Source organism: Oenanthe melanoleuca, chromosome 8 (assembly GCF_029582105.1).
Source record: "Oenanthe melanoleuca isolate GR-GAL-2019-014 chromosome 8, OMel1.0, whole genome shotgun sequence".
Taxonomy (NCBI): domain Eukaryota; kingdom Metazoa; phylum Chordata; class Aves; order Passeriformes; family Muscicapidae; genus Oenanthe; species Oenanthe melanoleuca.
In genome coordinates this window covers 17,039,760-17,066,095 of record NC_079342.1, presented here as the reverse complement: position 1 = coordinate 17,066,095, position 26,336 = coordinate 17,039,760, and the positions used below count along the sequence as shown (strand labels likewise).

Sequence of the window (26,336 nt, the reverse complement as noted above, 5' to 3'; positions counted from 1 at the left end):
ACTAATCTAAATGCCCACGCTGAAAGGTTTTGTGCAGTATCTACAAATTTGTCAGGGAAAAGGAGCCATTATAATTTCCCCCAAACTGCAAAAGCTGGCTCCAGGAATAACTTGCACATTAGGTTTCAAAGATGAGAGCTGAAATAACACTACAATAAGCAAATTCCTCAAGGTCACTTGGTGTATCAGTAACAAAAATCCCTGAGCTAAAGTAGGAGAATCTACTTTCCCTGACTGCCAATTCAGCAAGTCTTAACCAGCACAGTGAAATTCAAGAGTCAACACCAAAGTAAAGAACAGAGCTGCCTGAAACTGTGCCCAGGTAAGAGTTTCTGATGACTCCTCTTCTGGCACTCTCAGCTACAGAGGGAACCTGAGGCAACTCAGTTCTTGCTGCAGATGTCTCAGTTCTGTTTCAATGAGGAGGGATGATTCTGCCGTTCCATCCCTGTTCTAGTTAAAAAGCCAAGCTGGACTGAGTCCTTAAATAACAGAAATCCACTTAGGTCTCTGAAAGACACCTGAGAATTCACTAAATAAGCATTAAAGAGATGAATATTAGAAAACAATAATGCTAATAGAAAAATTAGAGGCATGATGAGAATTTCCAAATTCCATTGCTTTAGTTCTTAAATTAGTTTACAGATTGTCTTTTTTGAAATTACATTTATTCTTGAGGAAACTGAAAACAATATACAGGCTAGCAGTCTTGATTTCACCCCATGTTTCATTAAAAAACAAGCACAACTGCAGACATGTCAGATAACAGGAGCCAAGTTTAAGAATGGAAGAACAGAGATGCATCAGAAGCCTTAGGATAAGTGACTATCCTCCTCAAACAGTGCAGAATCAATTCAACCCAGCTCAAAACACCAGAAAGAGAGAGAAGTAGCATGGAGAATGGGTTCTTCTACTGACAGTACTGCCTCTGGTCATCTGAGAAGTCTGCTGATAGAAGAGATGTCTCCTAGAAGTCCAGCCAGATGCAGAAATATTACTGCAATCAGGTGCTTTATATAGAATATAGTAATCTTTAAAATTCTGTGAAAAGTTATCACTGACTTGTGAAGCTCATCCTGAATCAAGGGCAATCCACTCTTCGTTTATACAAAAATTGTTCCTTTTGAGTCCAACCTGAACCAGTCACAGATGGAAGCTTCATGAAAAGTGAAGAAGAGGTCAACTGCCTGCAGCACCACATGCAATGGACCAAACAAAGGGCCACCAGAGCTGAGCACCACTGAGCACGATTTTGTATTGAAAATATTCAGGAAACACCTGACTAGCTGATAATCTGGCAGCCCCTCACCCTCACTGGAATGATGCCGTAAAAGGGATAAAAACACTTCCAAAAAAACCAAAACCACTGGAGAAAATTATCAGACATTGTAAGTCTTGGTAATGGAATGCCAAGTACTCTTGAGACAGCTACTCTGTACAGAGCTTTTATTGCTATCTGTTATACTTCAAGCCATAAACCCAATTGCTTTTGCAAAGTCATATAATAAAGATCCCTCAAACATCAGGGTCACTGATTTTAAGTTCAGAGAGAAGCCAAAACAAAGTTTAGTCCCTGCAGCAGGTAACAGTATGCTCACATTTGAATGATGCAGGACAAGAACTGACAAGAAAATTGGGAAGGCCCTTTGTCTCAGAGTGCAGGATGGCAGCAGTTTCCAATACAGTGCAGTCAACTGTGCAACTGTCAACAAGGGCATATCTGGCATCTGCAGAAAACATGCCAGAAACAGATAACAAAACTCCTGTTCCAGAATAAATACTATGCATAGGAGCTCTTGAAAGTCACTCAATACTGTCAGAGGTGAGCGGCAAAACCTGCTGCAGATAAACATCAGAATATCCTGAATTGGACAGGACACACAAGAATCAATAAAATCCAACTCTTGGCCCCATATAGAGCAGCTCCAAGAACCAATCCCAAGAAGAACACCACACCAAATAAATCCAGCTGTTTCCTACCAGATCATCGTTTTAGACAAGGCTGTAGATCTAGGTTTTTGCAGCACAGGTAGCATGGCACGTGGCACCTAAAAGATGCATTTAAGTTCTATAGCAGTTTGGGGACAAAGCCTAAATGCAGGCACCTTTTCTCTGGAAGGAGAATGGCAGATTGAGACAAGGAGTATGTTCTTCAGTAACACACAGGTAGTGTCCATCCTATGAGAGGTTAATACCAAGTTAACTCTGACAGAACAGAGGCAAGTTTGTTAAGGCTCTACCAGCTCTTCTCCACATTTGCTCACAGCACATCACTTCAGAGGCTTACACACAAGCTCAGATGTCAAAGCGCAATTTTGTTCTTATTGCCTGGACCAGATTAACTGTAGCTACCAGACTCAGGTCTTAACAGATCCTGGTTTTATCAAGCCTGCTATCCCATTCATCAGAAAACCATTTAATATTCTGAGACCAGGAGTTCTGGACATTGTAAAAAGGGGGAAAAAACCACAAAAAAACCAACCAAACCAAACCAAACCAAAAACCACAAAAGAAAGCCATTATCTCCTTTCAGAGTCTGTTTAAGCCTTCCAATACCGATGAACAAGGTATTCCACCAGAAAAATATGACAGGTGACCTCTATGCAAAACAAAAAAAAGTGATTGTGCAAATCTTTGCTACTTATCCTCCTGACTCTATAAAAATGTAGAGCTAAAGATTTTCTGTATAAAAGTTGCAGTTTATTTCTTTTCTGATCAAGAGTTGTATCACTACTCAATACTACATTTTATTGCTAATCACAAATTGATGCACCGGGGTTTCAGAAGGGTTTGGTTTATAGCGTTCCTATGTAACAAAAGGAAAAAAGTTACAAATCCAGACTTTGCAGACAAATTGCCATGTCCCTATAGAAGCAGGGATGTATTAGGTCTGTTTCATTAGAAAATTCTCCTCTTGAACAGCTTCTAGAGAACACACAATCATGATTTTCTCCAGTAGGAAAATTCATCCCATCATTTCATGCAGAAAGAGATGGCCAATCTGCTCCATAACCTAAAATCCCTTTCCTACAGAACGGGAAAGGAACATGTATTTACACTGCTCCGACCGTGGTGTGTTAATGCTTATATTATTAGGAGCAAATTGGCACATCTTCCAGGAACACCTACTACCCAGCTCAACTCAGCTTCATATGGCTGGGGTAGCAAATTCTCTCCACCACAACTGAGATGTGTCCTAATACTCTATAAAAATGCTACGGTAACCTTTGCCAGACAGCAACATGGCAGCACTCCTGCTTCAGAAGAGCACTGCACAGCCTTTCAGTAATAACACACAGCTCAGTGCATACTTCATCTGTCAGACCCACTAGGAGCTGCTGTAAGCAAAAGCCTGCGGACACATGACAGACAGTGCTGCCCCAGAGCAGCACTGCTTCAGATACTGCTGCCCTGTCATCCCCAACACTGTGATGCTTGGATTTCAACAAGGGAGAGTTAGGACTGTCCCTTTATTCATATTGCCTTAGAGAAACTCAAAAGAAACTCTTTGGGAGCTGAACACCTATTCTTTTTAGAAGGCTGCACTTCACAAGGCTCCAGAGAGATTTCACTGGTTCTGAGGCACATACTATTAACAATTAAACTTATGATTAAGTAAGTCAAAAGCACTATCAGAACAAAATATTAAATGGAAGGTTAAATAATTTGTCCTATAGGATTCAATTTCACATTTCACCTGTTCACACAAGCACCTCCTGTCTGTTCAGACCTGAACAGCCTAGAGCTCAACCTCAGAAAGGAGGTGCTGGGAAACAAGAGACTGAAGCTGCTTGCGACAAATAAAAGGATATAAATATAAAAGAGGTTCCATTTCCAGCACCAGTAATACTGCCTGCTCGAGCCCAGGTGTGGTTACCAGGGAAATTCCTAAATTCAGGAACATTACTCAATTAAAACAGTAAACCACACTATTCTGCAGCTGCCAGGATTCCTGGCAACGACTCCCCAAAGAGTTTGCCACCTGTCAAAATTGTCTCTAAAGGAAAAGCAAGACTGCTCAACAAGATGAAAGCAACATCCCCAAGCTGGCTTATTTGGTACGGACCCAACTTCAGACCAGCAGTGTGCAGGCATCAGCTTCAGCAAATGGGATCTCTTTCACTATCCAACAGCTGCCTTACAGCTACTGCAGAGCATCAGCTTTTTAGCTTCCTTAAAATATAAAAGAACAAAACCCCAGAAGAAACCCTGGATTCAAAGCATCCAAATATGGCCTGTTGTACTGGAACGTTTAAATCCTTGGGGGAGGAGGGCATCTTCTTCCTCTGCCACAGGCAGCGTTTACTCCATGATGGCCCGGTACAAGGCAGGTTCAATATAATCTTCACGGTAGCGTGAATTGATCACTCTTTGTCTCTTCCTCTCTTGACTGACCTCCTTCTCTTCGAAGATCTCTGTGAAGCGCATATCTGAAGCTATTGACTAAGAGAAAAAGACAGAATTAGTCACCAGAGCACAGATGAAATCCCTGTCTCCACATCCTCAGATTGCATGTAAGAAAGAACCAAGCCAAGACACATGGAAACATTCAGCCTTCTTCAAACACAAAAAGAAAAATATTTAAGAAACTGGATTTACAAGTCTGGAGATACATTTAGGTGAACTCTAATTAGAGATCCAAAGAATCTCAAGTTTCACATGTAACTGCACACTTGATTTAAATTCACAATCATTTTCTCAGAGCAGTAAAAAGAGTCAGCTGTTCCAATTTTCAAACAGCCTAGTACATTTTCTGCTTTATAGAGAAGGCATGTTTAAACACCTGGTCACAATTCAGCTACAATACATTTTTTCTTAAGCCTCTAACATCCTGTGTGCCTGCTAACAGATCTGCATCAGATCAGATCTACATGTTTGTACTATAAAGCAAGACACTCCAGTGTGCTGTTTATAACTACAGTTTTTGTAGTGGGAAGTATCAAGCAACAAAATGGGATGTGGGATCTCCACCCTTATTGTAACCAAAACTTAAATAGAGACATCCCTGAGCAATACTTTCTGAAAATCAGCCCTGTTTGGAACAGGTGTCTGGAGACTGGCAGAGGTCCTTTCCCACCTGAATTATTTTACAGTCTCAAGCAACAGCCAGCTCTTTTGATGCAACCCTACTAAGAACTTGTCAGAACAAAGAGTAACTGAAGGAACTTGGCTACTCTTTGCAATGGAAGTAGACAATGGAACTTATGAATACAAGTATGAAAAAGCATTAGTGTGCTCTCCCAGTCTGTGACTCTGATACAAACTCACACCCCTGCAGAAGGAGAAATTCTCTCCAGAATGAGACAGAACTTTGTTTTAGTAGCTTGATCAACTACTGAGCTTTGTAGTGATTAAGGAGAGCACCAGATTTGCTGCCATCACATGCTCAGGTTGCTGTTCAAGCACAAATGAAAACAAACTTTTTTAGCAGAATTTGCACCCGGTTTACCTACCAGCCTTGACTTCACTCTCTTAGGAAGCTCCTCTTCAAGAGTATATACATCGTCCCTTTTCACCATCAGCTGTGAACCATCTTCAAATTCCACCTAGAAGAGAACCAGAAGTTGTTCTGTCAGAAGTCTCACAAGTTAGAACCCTGCCACAGCTACCCAGAAGTTGCCTTCTCCCAGGAGCTCTCTCATGAAATAATCTTCTACCACTTGAGATTTGTAAGATACATATGCAGCTAGGCACACTGCAGCAGACTTGAATCAAAACCTCAATAATCTCATGACAATAATAGCCCAGAAAATTTTGGGATATTCTTTTAACACCTGACAAGGCAGTCTGGCTGCTCACTTTAATACAGCCTGAATATTCATCCCTTTGGAAGCATGAAAGGCATGGTGCACTCGCACTAGAGGAAAGCAAAATAAACTTATTTTAAGTAGTTTAAACTACAGAAGCAGAGTTTGATGAAGAATTGCAGATCAGCAGTTTTCAGAAGTGGACACTTTCAAGTAGGTAGCCAGATGTACATACAGCTGCAAGTAATCACTTCCAACAACTCTTGCCAGCATCCTTGCTAAACATAGTGAGAGTACCTTACCCTGGAGTGTTTAAGTATGAATCCCCTATAGCAACCCTATTAACATGATTGGCTGTTCTGAGTGATGAATTTTTAGACAGCAGTTTTTTACCTGGTACATCTGGATAGCGTGTGATGCGACAAACTTGGCTCCATAAACTTGTCCGTCTGTCCATCTCACCTGCACAACTTCTCCTTCAGCAGGGGGACCTAACTGAAGACAATCTCGACTCTAGAATGAAGAGGGAAGATAGGAGAGACAAGGAAGGTAAGCAGCTTCCTTATGTGAAGATTCAGCAAACCACCAGGAGGTCATACTGCACACAAGCACAAAAATTCTCCATTTTAGGAATGGAGAACCAGGCTGAGAGAGATGACATCCAGTTATGTCATCTGCATTTAAATCCCAACCGTGGTAACTTCCAAGTATTTGATGTGGGGATGGCATGCAAGTATCAACAAGTTTTCCTTCAGACCGACCATTGCTAAGCAGCCAGAGATTAGCTGCACTCCATGTAATACCTGTCCCTATATGGACTCTCAGGTAACATCCCTAAGGCCATCCTGCAGCACAGCTCAGCCACTACAGGACCCAGGGAACAATTATCAGATCCCCTGATGTGTCTGCTGTCTGTGTACAGAAGCAAGAACTAACTTGTATCAGGTGTCCTATATCACAACCCCACTGCACAACATACCACAATGTCCTCTGGGTACAGGTTATCACTGAAGGAGCCATCATCAAAGTTGACCTCGTAGAAAGTCTCCTTTGCAAGGCTGACCACTTCACATTGATAGAAGCGACCATTCTTGTGCTTGCTAATGACTATCTGTCCAGGGGACAGATCCTGGAGTGCAGCCTTAGCTCGCTGAGAAGAGAAAAATCACTTTTTATACAATGACTCAATAACAAATGTGTTGAAAACCATGGCTCCAGTAGAGGCAGACAACAAAGCAAAACATTTTAGTTCAGGTGAGTTACTCTACTTAAGCCATCATCAGCAGAGTAGTTCTGCCTCCGGAATTTTAAATGTCTGAAGAATAATCTGTTATGCACTACTGTCCTTAATTTACTTAGTAAATCAGGTTCTCATTCTTAAGAGCAATGGAAGGCCTTTTACAGAAAATATTCTTTAATAGACTGTTGTGGTTTTGGTTAAAAAGGCTGCATGGGAACTTAAGAAACTAATCAATCACTTAAATGTAAAATTTTTTGACCACTCATGCAGACTGCTAGAGTAGTGGCACTAACTCCTGCATATTAAATATCACAGCATAAATCTCACTAGTGTTCCTCATTACAACTGCCACAGGAGGGATGTGATGCTTTCAGTCCTTCTGGTCTGCAAACAGAAGTACAATAAAGGACCTGACTAAGATTAGAGTAGCAGCAAGGCTGAGATCAGAATCCAAGACCAACACCATTAGATTACATTACATACTGTGTGACAACCAAGCCTTCAATGAAGTTTCAAAATAATCACACAATCTAAAAACTTTTCAGTGCCTCCAAGACACCGCAGTTCAAATCTTGGGAATAACACACCTACACACCTCTGCCTGAGATGGAGTCTTATGCCTGAAGCAGGTAATGAAGACAACAAATGGCCAGTCATCAGGCTGCATCATGACTCCTGCTGCTTGGGCACAGCTGACATGAAAGGATGTAGGACACCGACCATGTGAGCACTGTACACAGCAACCTGCAATTCTCTTTCTCCTTTTCTTGCAGAAGATGCATTTCTGTGAACAGGAAACTAGAAGTTATTGATTGGTACAACACTGTACCCCACACCAAGAGCTAGCTAACAGCTTATGTAAGAGCTGTGACATTTAGCCTCTTTAAAAACACTGCTGCTTTCTGACTAAACAGAAGCGGGCAGCTACCAGTTTTTGTTTATGACAAGACAATAATGCATAAAAGTAAAGTAAAGCAGTAGAGGAAAAATGTAAATTAAATATCTACCAGCTCAACATGCACAAAGCATGCAACCCAAGGATGCCAGCAACAGATCTTAGATTAGATCAGCTTGCAATGCTCCATCTCAATACGGCCTTTCAGCACTTGACTAAAATGTTACATAAATACAAGCAACAAGATTAGAATAATGGGAAATGACCACAGAGGTAACAGTTAAAATTCTGTCACTACCACCGTGTCTCAACTGGGCCTGCTGGGCAGTTGTAGGAAAAGAATGTTATCTGCAATGCATATGCAAAGCAGAGTCATTCTCCCCTCAACACTGAGCTGTTACAGTTAAGTACAGTGGCTTTCCTGCTGAAGACCTTCACCCATTATAGGAATTACTCACATACCCTAAAGCATCTCAGTGCTGGAAAGCAGTCAACTAAGCAAGCTGACTACTATGGAGGAGAAAAACAAGCACAACAAATCATCACCATTACACCACTGTATAAATGTTATCTGGCATATACTGAAAAAAGTGCCCCTTTTGCTGGCTCTTCATGTGAATAAACATGTACTAGAACAAGGAAAGATTAAAAAAAAATGGCAATATGGACAACTGCTATCTCTCATACACAAAGCTGAGCAGATGATATAGTTCAGTCTGGAGACTGAACCAAGATGACTTGGGTTTGATGAGATAAGCAAAACCCTTCAGACTCTGAAAGGTCTAGAGACACCACTGATGCAGCACAGGTGATCCTTACCAGTCTGAAACGCTGCAGGGGGATTTTGCCAACATCTACAGGACTCCGCTCTGCGATGTTCACAAATTTTGCCTCCAGTACAGCCACAGCACACATCACATGAACCCACCTGTCAGGATAAAGAGGAAAAAGAAATTAATATGCATTAGGCCATCAGAGAACGCATTGGAGTTTAAATAAATATGGTTCTGTTCAAGTTTGCCATATAAACCACAATAAATAACCTCTGAGAATGGTCGGTGTAATCTTCCTAGTGCTACTAATAGGTTACATGTAGTGTGAACCCAAGATTTCTTTATACATAAAATCTACTACTAACAGGCTTAACAGGAAAGCAATTTAGTGACTCCTGCATGATAAAAGGCTGCCTGGCCAATTTTCAGTTATTTCATGGTGCTACAAGTCTGCTCCACTGCATTTTGCATCAAATAACTTTAAATGATCAACCACACCCAAAGCACACAGGACAGTGTATGCGCATTTTGTTGTAGAGGTACTTTGAATTTCAAAGCTGTGCTACTTAAAACCATGGCTGCCCTTTGTCATTAATGTAACCTCAAGTAAGACAGAAAATCAAAATTATTTTTATGTGCTAGGTTATACCTCTGCATCTTACAGCTCTGCACTATCAAATGCAAAGCAATTAACAGCTGCTATCAACAGAATGAAAACCAGGCATTACCTAAAGAGGTGAGGACTGCTGCATGAGAGCACAGTGAACACACAGAGTGTGAAGGGTGTTGCTGGTCACTCTGTTACACCAAATTCGGTTTACCAGCTCACCCTCAGATACTCAGGAACTGAGCCTCTCCTTAAAATAAAAAAAAATTTGGAACACTCACTTGTCATCGTTGGCTCTCTGCAGGGCTCCTCCTCGTAATGAACACAAACAGCAGTCCTGGAGTAAAGAAGAAAGCATTAGCTAGTGCACCACACTTGCTGCAGAACTTCCACCTCAAAATGCACATCCAGAGGAAAAAAACTATTTTGCTGTCAGAAGAGAGCTAACTACCTTATACAGATCAGCTCCTCAGCTCTCAAAAGTTGCTGCCCTTAGGGAAAAAAATATGGACTCCCAAGTCTGTTGAAAGCAGGCAGAACCTACCACTGAAGGGTTAACTTGTTTGTTATGAGTTCCTTTTACACCTGCAATACCCTGTATCCTTTGGGGATGTGTAAAAGGATTTGGAACAAACATGAGGAAATAATAATCAAAAGGCTGACCCATTCCACTGACCTAGAATCTATATAGCTGTTTGAGGGAATCCCGTTCTTCTTGCTTTCTTCACATGTGCATACCTGCCTAGTTATTAACAAAAGTTATTTTCTGGCTTAGAAATAGTAGCTTCTGTAAACTCAGACAATAAATGGAGCATTCAGGCAGAACGTCTTCCCTCTGACTCAAATGAGCTCAGCAGCTTTGCATCAGTTAAAAGGATATCATTATGGTTTAAAAGTACCAAAACACAAGAGACTGGCTCCTAAACATTCTCTAAATTGTGCTCTTTTCACAGGATAATTTAGAGAACCAACACCCACAACATTACATGAATTAACTTTGTAGCCAAGTTCCCAGATGTACTGTGAAAAACTTTACCTCTTCTAATGCATTTTCTGTACACCGGGAGCACATCCAGTCTTCAGTGGCCTTGTCAGGGGATACACCATAACAACCTAGAACACATACATCTCATTTAAGAGCTTATTTTCAACTCAAACCCATTTCACTTGAACACAGAAGTAAAACAAGAATTAAAATCAACAAGCCCCAGGACGATGCTGTGTATTTGAAGCCACCCATGCAGCCTACCCCACCAGCCAGAAATCAAGTATATACTCCTCTGGTAAGAGCTGAACTTGGCCTATTTGTACATTAGATTAACTGGCAGAGGCCTGACATGATGTACAGGCTCAGTACAGAGAACACCAGAGCTGAGGGTAACATCAGGATGCACTCACTTGCATGAACACAGACATGGCAGTTCTTGCAGGTGATGAGTACACTGGTTCCATCTTCCTCCAGGTAGGGAGTTGAAAGATTGAGGTCAGTACTGCAGCCAGTTGCAGTAAAGCACATTTCAGGAATCAGGGGTTTAGTTCGGACCTTCCCATCCGCAGCAGCTGGAGTTACTCCAGAGTTTTGACTGCTGCCTTCACATTCTGCCTGTGAGGGAGGGACAGGGAATTTAAATTTTACAAGTAAAATGGTCTCGCATCATCTTCACTCACACATTATTTCATACAGATATCCAATTTAAAGAAAAAATGAAGGTGCTGAAAAATCAGAGTCAGTAGGTTAGGTGAAAATACAGTTGTGTTTATAACTATTTACTACTATTTATAGTTATATTTATAAAATCTTCAGCTGCTGTGGCTTCAGAATGAAATTACTTTCTACTGAATTATTAAACTGAAACTCTGAATTGCATCCCTCTGTTGAGCAACAGATTCACATCAAACTCAGATTCACATCAAACTGCATCTCTTCTGACAGAAGAGGTGGAATCACCAAGCCCACCTCATGCCCTATAGGCAACACCTCTTCTATGTATTCCCCCTGTAATACAGGGGATCACAACACTGCTATCCATCAGTGTACACATAGCTTACCTCAATATGGAAGGATTACCAATACATGAATAGACAACTGCTACAATCTCCATTATTTTTTCCCAGTGTGTTCTGAACAAGTCTAATGGGCCTAAAAATTATTTTTTTCCTGGAAAATAAACAGACTAAAAATGCAATTTCCCATATAAAGCTCAGGAGACTTTCAGGCTAACCTTTTGTAATTTATTCTTCTAAACCAATGTCAAATCAAACAGTTAAGACATATAAAGTTTACAGACATGTATTTCCATTCAAGCTACTCCTCTGAACAGCTAAAGAGAAATTAATCTTTCTCTTTGAAAAAATGTTTAAACCATCTTTTGTACCTTGTAGGCTACCACAAAAATAGCTTGTCTAATCTTTTAAAATTACTGTTAGCAGAAATTGCAGTAGCAGAATGAATCTGCACTGTCCCTCCTACAGTGCCTCAAAAGCTATGGAAAAAAGTCCAGGTAATGCTCACAGTTGGAAGGAAATGGACATGTTTTCAACAAGTCTTGTTTAGTTTCATTCTGTGAAACTTACTGATTTAAGCTTACATTGTATGTCAAGCAAAAGACAAAACAACTGAAGGAAATCTACAACAAAATTGAAGAAAATTATGATTTTCTTTTCTCCCAAGCAGCAAATACACTTCTTCCCAAAGGAAAAGTGCATATTTATCTAGCATTTTCTGCCAATTTTTTATTTGAACGGGTAACTGAAGTAAGTTTCCAGAGTTGCTGTAGACTTTCTGAAATTGGAACAAAGACTCTAACCACAGCTCAAATCTTGGAAGAGTTTCTGCTCCACTGCCTGGTGTGGACAACCATTTGAAAACTTTCAGGTGAGTTTTCTGCTCAGCAGCAACTCACAAGGAAGATCCTAAGAGAACCTCAACTGTCCTCAAATCATTAACTTTATACCTTATATACCAGTGAAATCCTCATGTACCACACAGCTCCTAAGTAGAATTTCCATTCCTAAGAACTTACTCTCAGACAGAAATAGCAAGACTGAACAGAAACGATGGTCTGTGGTTTTCATTAAAATTAGGAACTATATGAAATATAAATCTTCAACAAAAATATGAGGCCTTTATTTCCAAAACTGTGGTGAACATGTTTCTAGTGTCACCACAACTATACAGTCATCACAAATGAATCAAATATGCTTAGTGTATGAGAAGGGTCAAACCATTTCAAAGTTGCAGGTCAAACATGCAGACAACTATTCAAGCTATCTTAAAACTATTTATCTTAGGTATATCAAAAAATTCAGTGAGGGACTCCTGCCTGCACGTTTATTCAACATGACAAAGGATTTCTGCACCCCATCCCATGCTACTGTCATGGATATGCTGCAAGACAAGACAGCTTTCAATCTATACCATCTACAAACACAACCCTAAACTCTTTTAAGTAAAAGGTTTTCTTCCTTGCAAGCTCCTCAAAGACTAAGAGAGGACCTAAAATGTTTTCTTAAGAACATTTTAGAAGTGAAGGAGTCAGTCTGGAAAGGAGAAGTGAGATTTTACAGCCGGCTCCAGACATTTAAGCTCCATTCTGCGGTTTGTGCAAAAGCCACAAAACACAAAAGCTTCTGCTGAACAGCTGAGTGAGCCCCTGGGAACCCAGAGGGGCCCTTCACAGGTGTGAGGATGTTCACCCACCTGTGCTCTCCTGGAACAACTCCTGGGGAAGGCTGCAACATTGATATAGCTTTAGTTAACTGGCAATATGCAAACCCACATATTTAAAACTATGTACCACGGCAGCAGCTACTCTGTTACCTCTGTGCTAGCATGAACAGTCTTGGTTTCATACCTGATACGCCTGGAAGAGCATACAAACAGCACAGTAGGGGGGCTGCTGGGCCATGGTGCGATTGTATTCTTTTTCAGCCTCAAAGTTTGGCGGCCGATTCTGCCACAGCTGGCTCAGTGGCTTGGCCCACGCTTCTGTCTCCTCAGCCTCCTCTTCAGGAGTTAGCTGCTCTGATGCCTCTGTGATAAGAGAGCATTCACCCAGTGATTATGTGGCCTTTTATAGATGTTCTTCTTGTAAATGAAACTAAATAAGGCAAGAAGCTATGAATGGAGATGAAAGAAAGATTGCCAGAAAGCAAACTGACAGAAGGGTGATGGAAACCAGCAATTCAGTCTCCTTTCTAAGAGGCTTCTACTAATCAAGCAACAGTACAGACAACAAAATAGGCTTAGTGTGAGAACATAACCAGCTCCAAATTACATGTACATCAAAACTAAAGTCATCGGCCAAAGAATTTGGCATTAGGGTTTTTTTTTAAAAATCATGAATATTTACATCAATGATTGGAATAGTCTAAGACAGATGCAGTTAGGCAACAGTCTCTGGTACTGGTCTAATTTTGCTTTCCAAAGAAAAATACAGGAAAGAAAGATGACCATTCGAGAGAAATGTTCAATGATACAATGAGCTATGCATCCTGTCTGAGAGGCAGAGCTGTCACTTACTGACTCCTGTTTATCGCCAGTTTCTTACCAGAATATCCCACACTGCCCACAAAAGCTGAGAGCATCTGTCCAATTTCCCAAAGAGTGTAAGGCTTTCCTTACCATCATCACTGATGCAGTCTTTCACCAGGAGTGGGTGATGACGTGGGAGTTTGCTCAATGGCTGCCGACGACCCTTGGACTTCTTACTCTCCTTCACGGAGCTCACATACTCCTTTCCCACCTGGAGCAGGAAAAGGAATTCAGCTGTCAGTTAGCACGCGCCCTCTGGACATCACTTTGGAAGGAATTTACTTGGAACTTAGAGAAACTTCTTCAAAATGAACACATGCTTCCACAGTTTTATTTCCAAAGTAACTTCAGCTCTAAACTCTATTTCAAAGTGCTCAGAGCACTTTAGTTATGAAAAACTGGACAGAGCTGTGCTAGCTCTGTTGAGTCAGTAGAATGGACACTTGTCACAGGTCCCAGTGTAGCTTTTCATGCAAGTCTGTTTCTTTAAAGAATCATGTAAAAGGCAGAAACAAAAACAAGTTGAATGGTTCAACTTGAAAGAGCCATGATAAGAAGTCCCATGAATTCTGGAGAAGCCTCACTGTGTGTGTCACTTAAAATATTCCAAATTTAAAAGAATTAATAAAATAAACTAGAAAAAATACTAGAAAACAATCTCAAACTAAAAGGGTTATTTCAAATGAAGGATATTTTCATCCTTTCTGCTTATTACTTGCCTTGATGTCTTACCAGACTGACTGGAAGAAGGAGATTGCAACAACAGCTATTTCCTCTTCCCTTATCCTCATACAAAAACAAGTAACACACTGACAAAATTACTACTAATCTGACAAGCAGAGCAGTAAAGGTAATGATTTCAAAAGTTCAGGAAGTCTCCCTCTAGGTAAGAGCCTACCCTTTTAAAAAAAATCTGTTATTCTTTTAGAAGCAGAAGTAAATCTTAGATTGAATGCATCCTACATATGCTTGAATATCTTCTTTTCATAAAAGCCAGAAGAGAGCATAATAATCATTACTTCTGTTCTCTTACACAGAGTTGGAGACAAGACTTCTAAGAAATATTGAAATTAGCGTTCCCAGTTACCACCTAATTGAAAATTTGTTTCAAAGTTCACCTGGGGAAGACAATCCACACCCATTCAACATTTTACCTTTTCCCTGTACAGAGCATGCAATGGAGACATCAGTATCTGCAACAGCTACTGTCTTTAGTTTAAACAGCCATGACAACTCTCTCAGCTTCAGCTTAATTATCAAGATTGGTCTATCTGCTATTCCTTTGGTATAATTCTTGACTTCTTAGGAAGCCATTACTGGCCTCCCATTGTCTAAATGCAGATATAAAGAGGAAAATAAAATACTGGAAAGACTCTACCAGATAAGATTCTAACTCTTCCCTTAGGTTGTTTAACATTCATTGGCAGCTTTTAAACACTCAGATTTACATTCTCCTAATCAATATTTTTGTGGCATCCTTTCTTCTCTTTTAAAAGGACACAGAGATGTATCCATGTATGCAATTTTATATTAAAAACCCCTCATCACATGGATGTGCTTGCAATAAAGGCTGGAACAAACCAGATTCATTTTAGGTACAAAGAGGTGCGTCTTAGTACAAAATGACCTCAGTCATCATGTAACATTACCACGTCAAAAAGATCAACCTCTCCTTTCCACTACAGCACTTAAATAGTTTAGAGAAGCTCTCAAACAAACCCCAGTGGGATGAAACTGCCATCTGCACAGACAGAAGCTTTGTCACAGCAAACTCCTGACCATGGAACTACAGCCCCCCAGCTTTCAGTTCTTTTGCCATTCATACCTCTGCCAGCTCTTGCTCACTGACACTGGAGGTGGCAGTGGCTTTCTTCCCTGGAGTCTGTTCACTGTCGGAGCCGCTGGCATCGCCCTTGGCGTAGCTGTGCACTGTGAACAGTCCGGCTGGCCCAGGAACAGTTCGTTTTGCCAACAGGTCAGACGATTCAGAGTCTGAAGAATAGGCAGGTGAGGTGCACTGAACACTGGATGTAGCACTCTGCTTTGAAGCTGGCAACACAGAAGTGGAATTTGAAGCATGTGAAATGGAGAGATCCAGTACAGCTGCTTCTTGTTCTTCTTCCTCCTCAAGCTTCACCTTTTTCAATTCTTCAAACTTGTCTGAGTCCACACGATCTGGAAGAAGAGATATACTAACTTTTCTGAAGTCTGGGCAAAAAGAGAACACTTGTGCAACTATTTGCACAAAGCCAAACAGAAAAACAAACTACTACACACAAAAAAAGAGTACATCATATAAAGAGTAGGTGATTAATTCTAACACTATAAAGTCATAGACAGCTTAGTCAGAATAAAAGCAACTGCTCATTGCCTCTTCCATCACAAAAACTAGGGTATATCAAACAAAACCAGCAGACAGCGAGTTCAAAATAAACAGAGATGATCCTTTACACAGATGTGTATGTAGTTAAAACAGCCCAAATCCTGGCCATATGGTGCTGTGGGTAAGAGGTTACAAACATTCACAGAAGACTTGAAAAAAAAAAAAATCTAAACCACAAACCAATAGAAGATTATTAAATACAAGCTGCAAAAGGGCTGGAAAACAGAATACAAGAGAGGGCATCACATATGTTTTCCCTGTTCTTCTGTTGTTCCATAGGCCCCTTGCTCCTCCCCTAGCAAGGGTAAGTCATCCATTACAAGCCACATGAATTTTGTCCAGCCTACTTATTACAAAATTACAAGTAACACACCTATAAAACATACCAGACCCACAGTACCAGGAAGTGTGCATATATTTTACTAAGCAATTCCTATAAGCAGGTCACATTGCTCAAGAGAGATACAAAGGAGCTTACACTACTGAGGCATTCCATATATTTCCATATATATTTTGCAAGCAGGCAAAATAAAGAGTAAACATAAGTAGAGAACTAGATGATGGTAATATTTCAGGTCTTATTACTGTAAATTTCTGAGGTGCTAGCAATGGCTCTGACAAACCAGCATCCTATCAACTAACATAATACCTTAGAGTGCTCCAGACAAGCCTGGCACAGTTACCTGGACGTTTGAGCCTCTGTTCACCTTGCTGCACAAATTCACTCGTGGGCCTCTCACAAGGCTCTGCCATGTCCTCTTCATACTGTGTGGAACTCAGCTCCTCCTTAGGGAAGGCCTCACTCTCACTCACCTCCTGAGGCACTTCCAGGCAGACCCTGTGCCTTTTTGTTCCTATGCGGTGCTTGGGGATGCTGCAGAAGACAAATCCCTATGTTAGGTGAGCAAACATGCAAATGTGTTAAATTTCTGTGTGAATGCATAAAATACAGTCTGGTTTTCACCAGTGTTTTATGAGACAGCCTCTGGAAAGTCAAATAGTTTCCAAATTATTCTGAAGTGTTTTCTTTGCCTTTAGTAAGGAAAAGTCAGTAATCCCCAGAGATGACTTCTCAGCATGTTAACTGTGTAATAAGGCAACTATGCTCTAGCCAGGCATTCTTTACCTTAAATAAAAACCCCTCTAAACAAAACCCCAAACAAATCAAACCAACAAAAAAAAAAAAATCCACCACCAAAGACAGCTTGAGGAACAGCAGCTGGCACTACTGTTCCCAGGAAAAAAATATTATTGCTAACTCTCACTGTTCTATCACAATGGCAAACATTTAATTGCAGCTGGGTTCAAATTCCAAGAATCCAATAGAAAAGCAGAGGACTATATAAAGCAGTACCTTTTTGTCTCATCCCCATCCACCTCGTCTTTACATGCCTCTTCTGTTTCCATCTCCTCAGCACACTGCTTCCCACTCTTGACTTTTTGCATGAGATCCCCTTTAAGGAACTCTGCTGCCTCTGGGGTTGGAAGAGCATGGTCAATGACAGTCACATCCTTCCCAGCTTTCCAAAGCTTGTAACGATCTGGCTGGTACTTCCTCACAAACACATCCATGGAGATCTTCACCATGTCCTTCCGACATGAGCACTGAAGTCACAGAAAACATTCAAGTAAGGCCAAATACTCAACAATTCTACTCTGTATTTCTCTAGCATTTTGCTCTCAAGAGTTTAAGGAACAAAATCCCACACTCACATATAACTGAGCCTCAGAACTCTCAAGACTCTTTCACAACAAATCAAAAGGACATATATTAGGTTACTAAAAATGGTAGAAAAGCCAGCAAAAAACACAGAACAGAAAACCAGATGTTATCACAACTAAGAAAGCTCATCAGTCTTTTTAAAGAACTGCTGGTAGAAGCTGAGTGCTTTAAAATGAGCTCATACAGGAACAGGCCACATAACCAGAGACTATAATGAAGAAATCAGAACCACACAAACTCTGGGCCCACTCAGAGCAGTAGAGGTTTCCCTCACCCAAGCATGATTACAACCAGTGCTTCAAAGCATTCACTTCAATGGAGCTTCTGAAAACGTAACCCTTGTTTGTAAGGCACAAGGGATGCCACACTATTCAGTTTAAAGGTTCAGCCAAGATACTTATTTTGATAAGTCATTTAAGTTACCAAAGTCATATTCCAGGCTAAACAATCAATAAATACTGGTCAAAATACTGGAAAAACAGGGATGAGCTCCGCCCATCAAGCACATTCTTTCACCTCTAGAAAGACAACCAGTTCCGTGCCTTCCTCTGAAGCCTCACTTGAGCTGCACAAACTTACAAAAAAAATTAAACATGTTGCATGCTATCCATGGTTGACACAAGGCACAAAGCAGGGCTTTGCCTGGATGTTGCTACTTTATGAGGAAAAAAACACCACATCTTAAAAAAGCTTGAAACCACTCCCTTAAAACTAACAGTGGGGGCTTAATGATGGCAGCAGGCCACTCACCAGCACTGACTGCTTCCCGTACTCAATCCACCGAAGAGTAGCAAAGTTGGTAGATTCAGCACAGTTAAAGCCGTGGTTAAAGCCAGCATGATAGCTGTAAGGAAAGGTTATCATGAACTCTCCAGCCTCCTGTGTCACCTAGAAGACAATTGAGACATCACAGTGTTATTCAGAGTCTAAGAAGGTACTTGGTTAATATGATTAAAAGGAGTTCCTGTACCCCTCTCTGAAGCACACCCAAAAATCCAAATCATAGATGGTGGCTGGAGCTCCCTGCTGCAATGGACAGACTTGCTACTGACCTTCATTATTTTGCTACTTATGTTACATATCTGTTTACTGAAAAGCCATGCTCAACAGTTTTTTTCCTACAACACAACCGGTCAATTTAGCACAGAAATAGTTATACATGAAAAATACCTTGTCACCAGCTATATAAGGTTCATAAAGATACTTATCTGTATCAGCTACAGGTTTGGCTGAACAGTATCTAAGGTAGAGTAACTTTTTATCCACACAGAACTTGAAACTTTATTGCTATTATCTTTTGTTGTTCACACTACAGAAGAAGAACTAGTCAGCCTTCCACTGCTTGCTCTTCAACATTTCCCCACTGTAAAGGCTTATGACAACAAAACCCTTCAGCTCCCCAGGCAGATGAAACAGTATCTCTGAATGAGAACTCCAAGACTAGATCTTTAATATCTCTCTGTGGGAGGGGGAATGGCAGGTCATTACCCGAGAAAGTAAGGAAGCCTATAAAGTTACTAACGTAATTAAAAAATTAACAGGGGAAAACACTTATTTTCTATTGAGGAAGCAGATTTCAACAAACAAAATTAGCAGGGGCAAATTTAAAACAAAAAAAGAAAAATCTCACTTCACTGAATACACATCATAACAGTGAAAGGAATATGACACAGGAGATAATATTTGTAGTTAGGAAAAAAAAAAAAAAAAAAAAAGCAAAACACAGAAAACAAAGCTTTTGTTTTTAGGAGCCCTTGGCAGATTTTTCAGTCTCAAACTCTTTCAGGCCTCAACAACCAGATAAATGGAAGTACAATAGGAAGGATTTCCTTATACCCTGCCTATTTCTATTTCCTCTCTAAGCATCTGCTACTGGCTCCTGTCAGAAACAGGACAAAGCTGCTGGAACCTCATAATCAAGCTGGTATAACCATGATTACTTTTCTACACCTTATCAAATGGAATTCCATATTTCTTCAGAATTGATGGAGAGATGAGAGTCATCTTGTGACGGAGAAACGCTTCACAGCTTTGGGCACTTCCTGGGAAAAACCCTGTTTAAAATAAAGACAAGCAGAGATGTTACCACTACACTCAAACTACATTTATTTTTCAGCAGTTTTATGAAAAATGACTGTCTAGACACTTTTTCCCTACAAGTATGGACCACCTTACTTGAAGTGTGCTAGTTTGCCTGAGGAAAAATGTCAAATCCCTAAGATTTATCTTTTAACAGCTGCCAGTTTGAAAGAACATAAGAAAGACCTCAAATAGTAGGATCCTCCCTTGCCCATAACCTTCCAGTTTTAATAATCAATAGCTAAGGATTTTCTCATTAAAGTTTAGACAGACCATAAGTTCATTACTTGTAATGCAACTATTTCTCTTGTGTGTATCCTATAAGCAAACATTCAGAAGTAATGTAATCTATATTCTAAAAGGCAAATGATCCCATCTTTAGAAAAAGCAGGACATGAACTGCCGGATTACCTTTTGCAAGTCTCTCCAGCCGCTTCCCATGCTCTGGAGGGATGGAGTACCTGCAGTTGTAAGAACAGCTCTGTTAAGTTCAAGTGACAACAACAAAATCTCAAAGTCTGACTAGAAATCATAATCAGGCACCAAGATGTGAATTACTTAAAAAAAAAAATCTGTCTATATTTGTTTTTTTCAAAGTTTAATCTAAAGTTAAAAGTCTTCATTGAGGACTTTGACCTTTCTATCCTAAGAAAAACCAATACCCAAAAGCTGACCACTTCTTTCAATGACTTGCACTCAAGCAATCAAAGAAGTAAAAAGTCTGATGTACATAATTAGCAGATCTGTGCAGCAAAACACAAATTGCAATGAGAAAGTTCGGGAAGTGTTCTTCCCTGTCTCAGTTGACAGCTGTGTAATCTCAGTATACTCAGCACAAGGAGGAACACAGGGCAAGAGAGAAAATGGAATCACCTTTTTCAGCTGCTCAAAAATGGGACTAAGCCAGATGCCACATCCTTAAGCACAACTCATGGAGTGCTCTTTAGGGCTATGTCTCTCCCTGTACACACCTTTTCATGGGTGCCACAAAACTCCTGGCTGGTATGACTACAATAAAAAAATCAACCCACTTAGTTTGCTTTCACTCTGGAATACAGTGCTATATTCTGAATGGATTCCTTGCTAAATTAATCAAAGACACCAGCAAAGCCCACTTCTTCCAAATGTCGAAGAAGCAATGGCCAAATAGCTCAACAGACTCAACTATTCTATTTCATGCTTCCCTGCTACTGCCACTGCATGGGGTTGTTCATGGGTCACACTGTGCTAGCTATTATTTTTTCTTCAAAGTTGTAATAAAAGGCAGCCAAAAATACTAGTTTCCAACAAAAGTGCCATGGAAACAATTGTTGAAGTTGCTTGAGAAATTAATTTGTGAACAGAAGGACATGATTCACTCTTAAAATGCAACCCATGCTACAGAGAAATTCAGGAGACTCCCCTACAAGGAATCAAGCTCAGACACTGGACAAACCACTCAGTGATATCCACTAGCCTGGTGTTTATATACATGATAAACAGTTACACTTCAAAGTCTGTTAAAAACTGCCTGTTCCCCCAGTGCCTGGGTGACCATACCTCTGTATGGTTAGAGTCTCAGGAAATGATAAGCACGTTTGCCAAGTTTTGGACCTACCACAGCACAGAGCTTCCATGCTATACTGTAATTCAGAAGAACTCTCTACATCAGGACAGCAAGCAGACCCTTCTACAAGGTAACCAAACAAATTCTACTGAGGACATGCACAGTTCTGCAGGTCCTTATAGATTTCTAGTGTTCTTCCCATCATACAGTACTGCAGTGCAAGAGAACTGGTAATTATTTTAGTAAACTCCTTTATGATTTTGACTCCAGTATTTCATGATATGGCTGCCCTACATCTAGAAGTTTCCTTAGAAAATCTTACCATGACTTGGGTTCCCCAAAATGCAAGTAATTAATACTGTAGAGATCCATGTCCTCGGTGTGCCACGCAAAGGAAGTTTTCCACATACCAAAATATAGGTAAGGAGTATTCACTCCTTCAATGGTTATGCCACTTTCATTCTCCACAATATCCAGGATTGTGTTCAATCTTCCAATATTCCATGCATCTACATGCTGAAAAACACAAGCCTCATATCAAACAAGGATTACAAAGCACAAAATCACACAATTACAAAATGACAGTTTGCAGAAGTTTAACAGACACTTGTGAAACAGCCCATCACAGTATGACGCAGCTCAAGCTGCCAGCTAGTTCACCTAAACCCCAAGTTCTGCATGGTAGCTTACATAGTGATTGCTTATTGGCCTTTAAGGAGGGAAAAAATTACCAGTCAACATAATGATTACAAAGGAGAAATAATCACGAAACTACATACTTAACAGAGCAGAAAACAATAGCTGATGTTGATTGAGTTTGAGCCGATGTCTGAAACCTCTTGAACAAAACCAATTTTCATTCCAAACATCTCTTAAAAGAATAAATCATGGTAATTAAGGAGACAAGCAAGCAGAATGCAAATTGTCTTTTGACAGTTATCATCCTACCACCTAAAGGCTACAGAGCTGTCCCACAAAAAAACATACACCAGTGGATACCAAAGCAGCATGAATCCACTGATCAACACTTCTAACCCTCACATGCCTTTCAGGACAAAGCAATGCTTGGGCAATAGGGGTTTTTGCTTTCCTAAACTGAACTGCACTACACTGACGTGCTAGCAAAGGTCCCTCTGTCAGCTGCCTACATCAGAAGTTGGAACTTTGCTAAGACTATCATTAACTCTTTCCAAAAGGTAAGAGTCAAATGCCACATTAGTATTTATGGAATGCAATATCCCAGGATAACTGTTACCTGAAAACCAGAACAGTTTCCTTACCTTGTCGTAGAGCGTGCCATTAACGTCAGCCCCGTAGATGGGGGCATTGAACGTAAGGTTCTTCCAGTATTTCCGTTCAAGGTCTTCAAAGTCTGTGTACCGGGGTGTGCAGTACCTGAAAAAAACCAAGAAAGACACTAAAGACTTTGCAGTTTGACATTTGACAAGTTAAAAACCAATGTTTTCCTCAAAGAATGGAAAGCTACACAAAAATACCTAATGTGTGCTACCAGCCAGATGAGCAGTGAGAGAAGTCACAGCTCTGTTTCTGTGACACTTGGGAATGGAAGTATGAGGAAGAATATTACTTTCCCCATTTCTCAGTTTACTTTCATTTTTGCTTTGTACACTTTTCTGAGGTCAGAACAATTTCACCTTCTAGCTGTAGCTACTTAGAAGCAACAGTGCAGTCAAAACCAGAAATGAAACAAAGAACAACTTAAAAAAAAAACACCAAACAAACCCAAAATTTTCTGCCACTGTGAAACTTATAAACCTTCACAGATGCACCATGGTCAAACATGCTCTGTTTACCAGCAAAATACCTATTCTTGATGTCCATTTCCTGCTAACTATACTGGAATATATGTAGCACTGGGGGAACAAATTTAATCTTAACACCTATTTAACATGTGTCTATAAACACAGATTCCAGACAATTACATATATAGGATAAAACAGTAACTTCCATCAAATTGTTCTATTAAACAGAACTCTGAAATAACTGGTCTGTACTGCTTTTGAATGATAAAACAAGCTTTGATGGACCAGTTGTAGCTGGCAATTCCAATGTTTTTTCTAGTTACTGCAAAGGCTATTTTGCTTCAATTCCTTTACAAGTGATCTTTTCTTCATCTCCTTTTTTATGTCATGAACATTCCTTTCTCCACTACTTAATAATTATTTCAATAGTCTAGATACTGGGAACAGACAGACAGGAGCCCACAGCACAAACAAAAAATTCTGCTGCCATTACACATCATCTTGCTGCAGAGGTGACAAAGATGCCCATGCACACAGCCTGCTGTACAAGCAACCTCATCTGCCCAGGGCATGACGTTCAAACTGCTGATCCCAGACCGTACCGAGGACCTGGCCCCTGTGGGAAGCTGTGGATGCCCCATCCCTAGAAGTGTTCAAAGCCTGCCTGGATGGAGCCCGCAGCAACCTGTTCTTGAGGAAAGAGTCCCTGCCCCCGACAGGGTGGGGAATCTGACGATCTTTAACCCCCTCCCAAGCCAATCCATTCCCCAACTTTACGTGCCCGGGACCGGCCGTACTTGTCACTGTTGGCGATCCTGCGGAACTCGCGGACCGTCATGGCCTTCTTCTGGATGTTGTACTGCGTGAAGAGCCCGGACTGCCCCGTCACCACCTGCTGGATGGGCGCGGGGATGACGAGCTCGTCGATGTCATCGTAGCACTGCCGCGGCTTCCACTCCTTGGGCGGCACGATCTGCGGGGACACACGGGCCGGGAGCGGGGGCCGCGGCCGGGGACAGCGTCAAACTCGGGGAACTCGGGCCCAGCCCCGGCCGGGCGCGCCCGCCCCACCGGCGCCGCGGCGTAAACAAAGGGCGGAGGCGGCCGGTGCGCGGCCCGGGGCCGGCGGCGCGGCCTCCGCCCGGAGGGAGAGGGAGTGTCGCACCTTGGCCAGCCCGGCGCGGTGCGCGCCCTGCGACTCCACGTAGGCGATGTAGCGGCTGAAGTCGCGGAACTCCTCCATGGTGGGGCGGAAGGTCATGATGCGCTGCCCGGGGTTGAGGCTCTCCAGCTCCGAGGCCATGATGCCGGGCCGGCCCTGCGCGGAGGAGGCGGGGGTGTCCTTGCGGGGGGCGGGACACCGCGCCCGCCCCGCCCCTCCCGCCCGCCGGCCAATCGCCGCGGGGTCCGCATCGGCCCTGCCTCCTCATTGGCGGAGGACGCGTGCCCGTCAGGACCCCCGGCTCGCTCTCCCTCTCTCGGCGGAGAACGCCACCGACTCACCCCCCCTCCCTCCCGCCCGGCCCGGCTCGGCTCGGCTCGGCTCGGCTCTGCCGGCGCGGCGGAACCCGAGTCCCCGCCCGCCGTGCTCACGTCGGCAGCGCGTCTCGCTCCTCCGCCACCTACCGTCCGAGCCTCGTACCGACGCCCGACCGACGTATCCCTCCGCACCACGCGCCCAAAGAGTCCTGCGGGCCGCCGACGCCACCGCGGCCGTTCCGCTCCGCCCGAGCTCCGCTCCGCCCCGCCTCTTCCCTCCGCCGCCGCAGCCAATCGCTGCCCTCCGCCCGCTTCGCAGCCAATAGGAATTCGGCGGCCGGCGGGGGCGGGCCAGCGAATCAGGAGGCCGGGCGCGGGGCGGTTGCTAGGCAGGCGGGCGGGACGGACAGGCAGTTGCTAGGGGGCGTTCGGGCGGGGGCCGCTGCGGGCACCCTCAGCCCGCAGTCACCGGCATCCCACCGGGATCCTTCCCCATCCCACCCGGATCCTTCCCCATCCCACCCGGATCCCGCCCGCTCCCCACCTTCGGGCCCCGGGTGAAACTGAGCCCGGTGCAGGTGTACGCTGTCCCCGGGTACGTGCGTGCTGCAGTGAGCCGGTGAGTTTGGGGCGCGGAGCGGTCACACACAACAGGCATCTGCCAGCCGAGCACACGAACCCCGCTAATTATACTCCTACAGTTTCCGTGTGTAAACAAAGCCAGAGTAGAATCTGATACTCTGCGAGCGTCTGGCAGCGAACGCAGGCTGAGGCTGGAGCAGCACCAGGCCCGGCCCACGCCAGGGCGCTCGGCCAGCACACTCCGGTCATCAGAAAGGTGGAAAGTGCCGCCGTAGCCAGCGGATGCTGCCAATAAATCCGCCGCCGTTTGTGTCAGGGACTGGGACCTGACAGTAGAGCTTTAGCAGCAAATGCCTTTGAGTGTGTACAAGGCTGAGAGCTTAACACACGCAGTCTAGGGACACTGACCCCTCCTTGGCTGGCACTGGCTGCGATTTTCAGACTCTGCTGTGCTAAGTGCATTTTACATCTCTAAGTGCCCATGAGCAACCTTGAAAGTAAGCACAACCCACCTGAAAAGGTCATAGCCATCCTCAGAGACCACGCTTGGTCCTTCATGCCCAAATAAAACCTTAATTTCACTGTTTTTCCTAATACTTGCTTCCCTTGCTGTCATGCCAGGCAGGCAGCAGCCCTGACAAAACACCACTCCAATACAGGTTTTCCCTGGTCTGCTGCCTCTCTGACCTGCTCAGATATTGAATTGCCAGGTATATACACACTAAACCCCAAAGTAGATTACAGCAGCAGCAGGCACAACACACAACCTCCAATAAAAAGTCAGACAATTGTCAGGTAACAGTTTTGAGACAAGTTGCATTTCTAGCCTTTCTGGTGGCTTGCCAGCTGCACTTGCCATCCTTTAGTCAAGAAACACCAGCTTTCTATTATCACAGAATCACAGAACAGTTTGTATTGGAAGAGACCTTGAAGATTATTTTCTTTCACCCCTCTGCATTGGACAAGGACACCTTCCACTAGATCA

The 26,336-nt window shown here is 42.5% G+C and overlaps 1 protein-coding gene across 1 annotated transcript; it reads right to left on the bottom strand.

The window, feature by feature from the left end:
• Window positions 1-758: 758 nt before the first annotated feature.
• KDM4A (lysine demethylase 4A) lies at window positions 759-25,040 on the bottom strand. Its single transcript, XM_056497491.1, has 22 exons — window positions 24,917-25,040; window positions 24,456-24,608; window positions 24,088-24,263; window positions 22,808-22,922; window positions 21,850-22,043; window positions 20,393-20,442; window positions 19,853-19,956; window positions 18,653-18,790; window positions 17,534-17,784; window positions 16,863-17,053; window positions 15,622-15,971; window positions 13,887-14,007; window positions 13,117-13,295; window positions 10,661-10,865; window positions 10,299-10,375; window positions 9,544-9,599; window positions 8,702-8,810; window positions 7,583-7,771; window positions 6,727-6,897; window positions 6,141-6,260; window positions 5,454-5,546; window positions 759-4,443 (listed from the first exon to the last, which is right to left on the bottom strand). Exons 2-22 carry the CDS (start codon window positions 24,591-24,593, stop codon window positions 4,303-4,305), a joined length of 3,168 nt encoding a protein of 1,055 aa, XP_056353466.1. The 5' UTR covers window positions 24,594-24,608; window positions 24,917-25,040; the 3' UTR covers window positions 759-4,302.
• Window positions 25,041-26,336: the final 1,296 nt, after the last annotated feature.

Coding starts and splice junctions, on each gene's coding strand:
- KDM4A (XM_056497491.1), bottom strand. CDS start 24,593: ATGGCCTCGGAGCTGGAGAGCCTCAACCCCGGGCAGCGCATCATGACC. Junction 18,791..19,852: donor ATGGAATTCCATTTGATAAG/GTGTAGAAAAGT, acceptor ATTGTCTTCTAG/GTGACACAGGAGGCTGGAGA. Junction 5,547..6,140: donor ACGCTATCCAGATGTACCAG/GTAAAAAACTGC, acceptor GTTCTCTTCTAG/GTGGAATTTGAAGATGGTTC.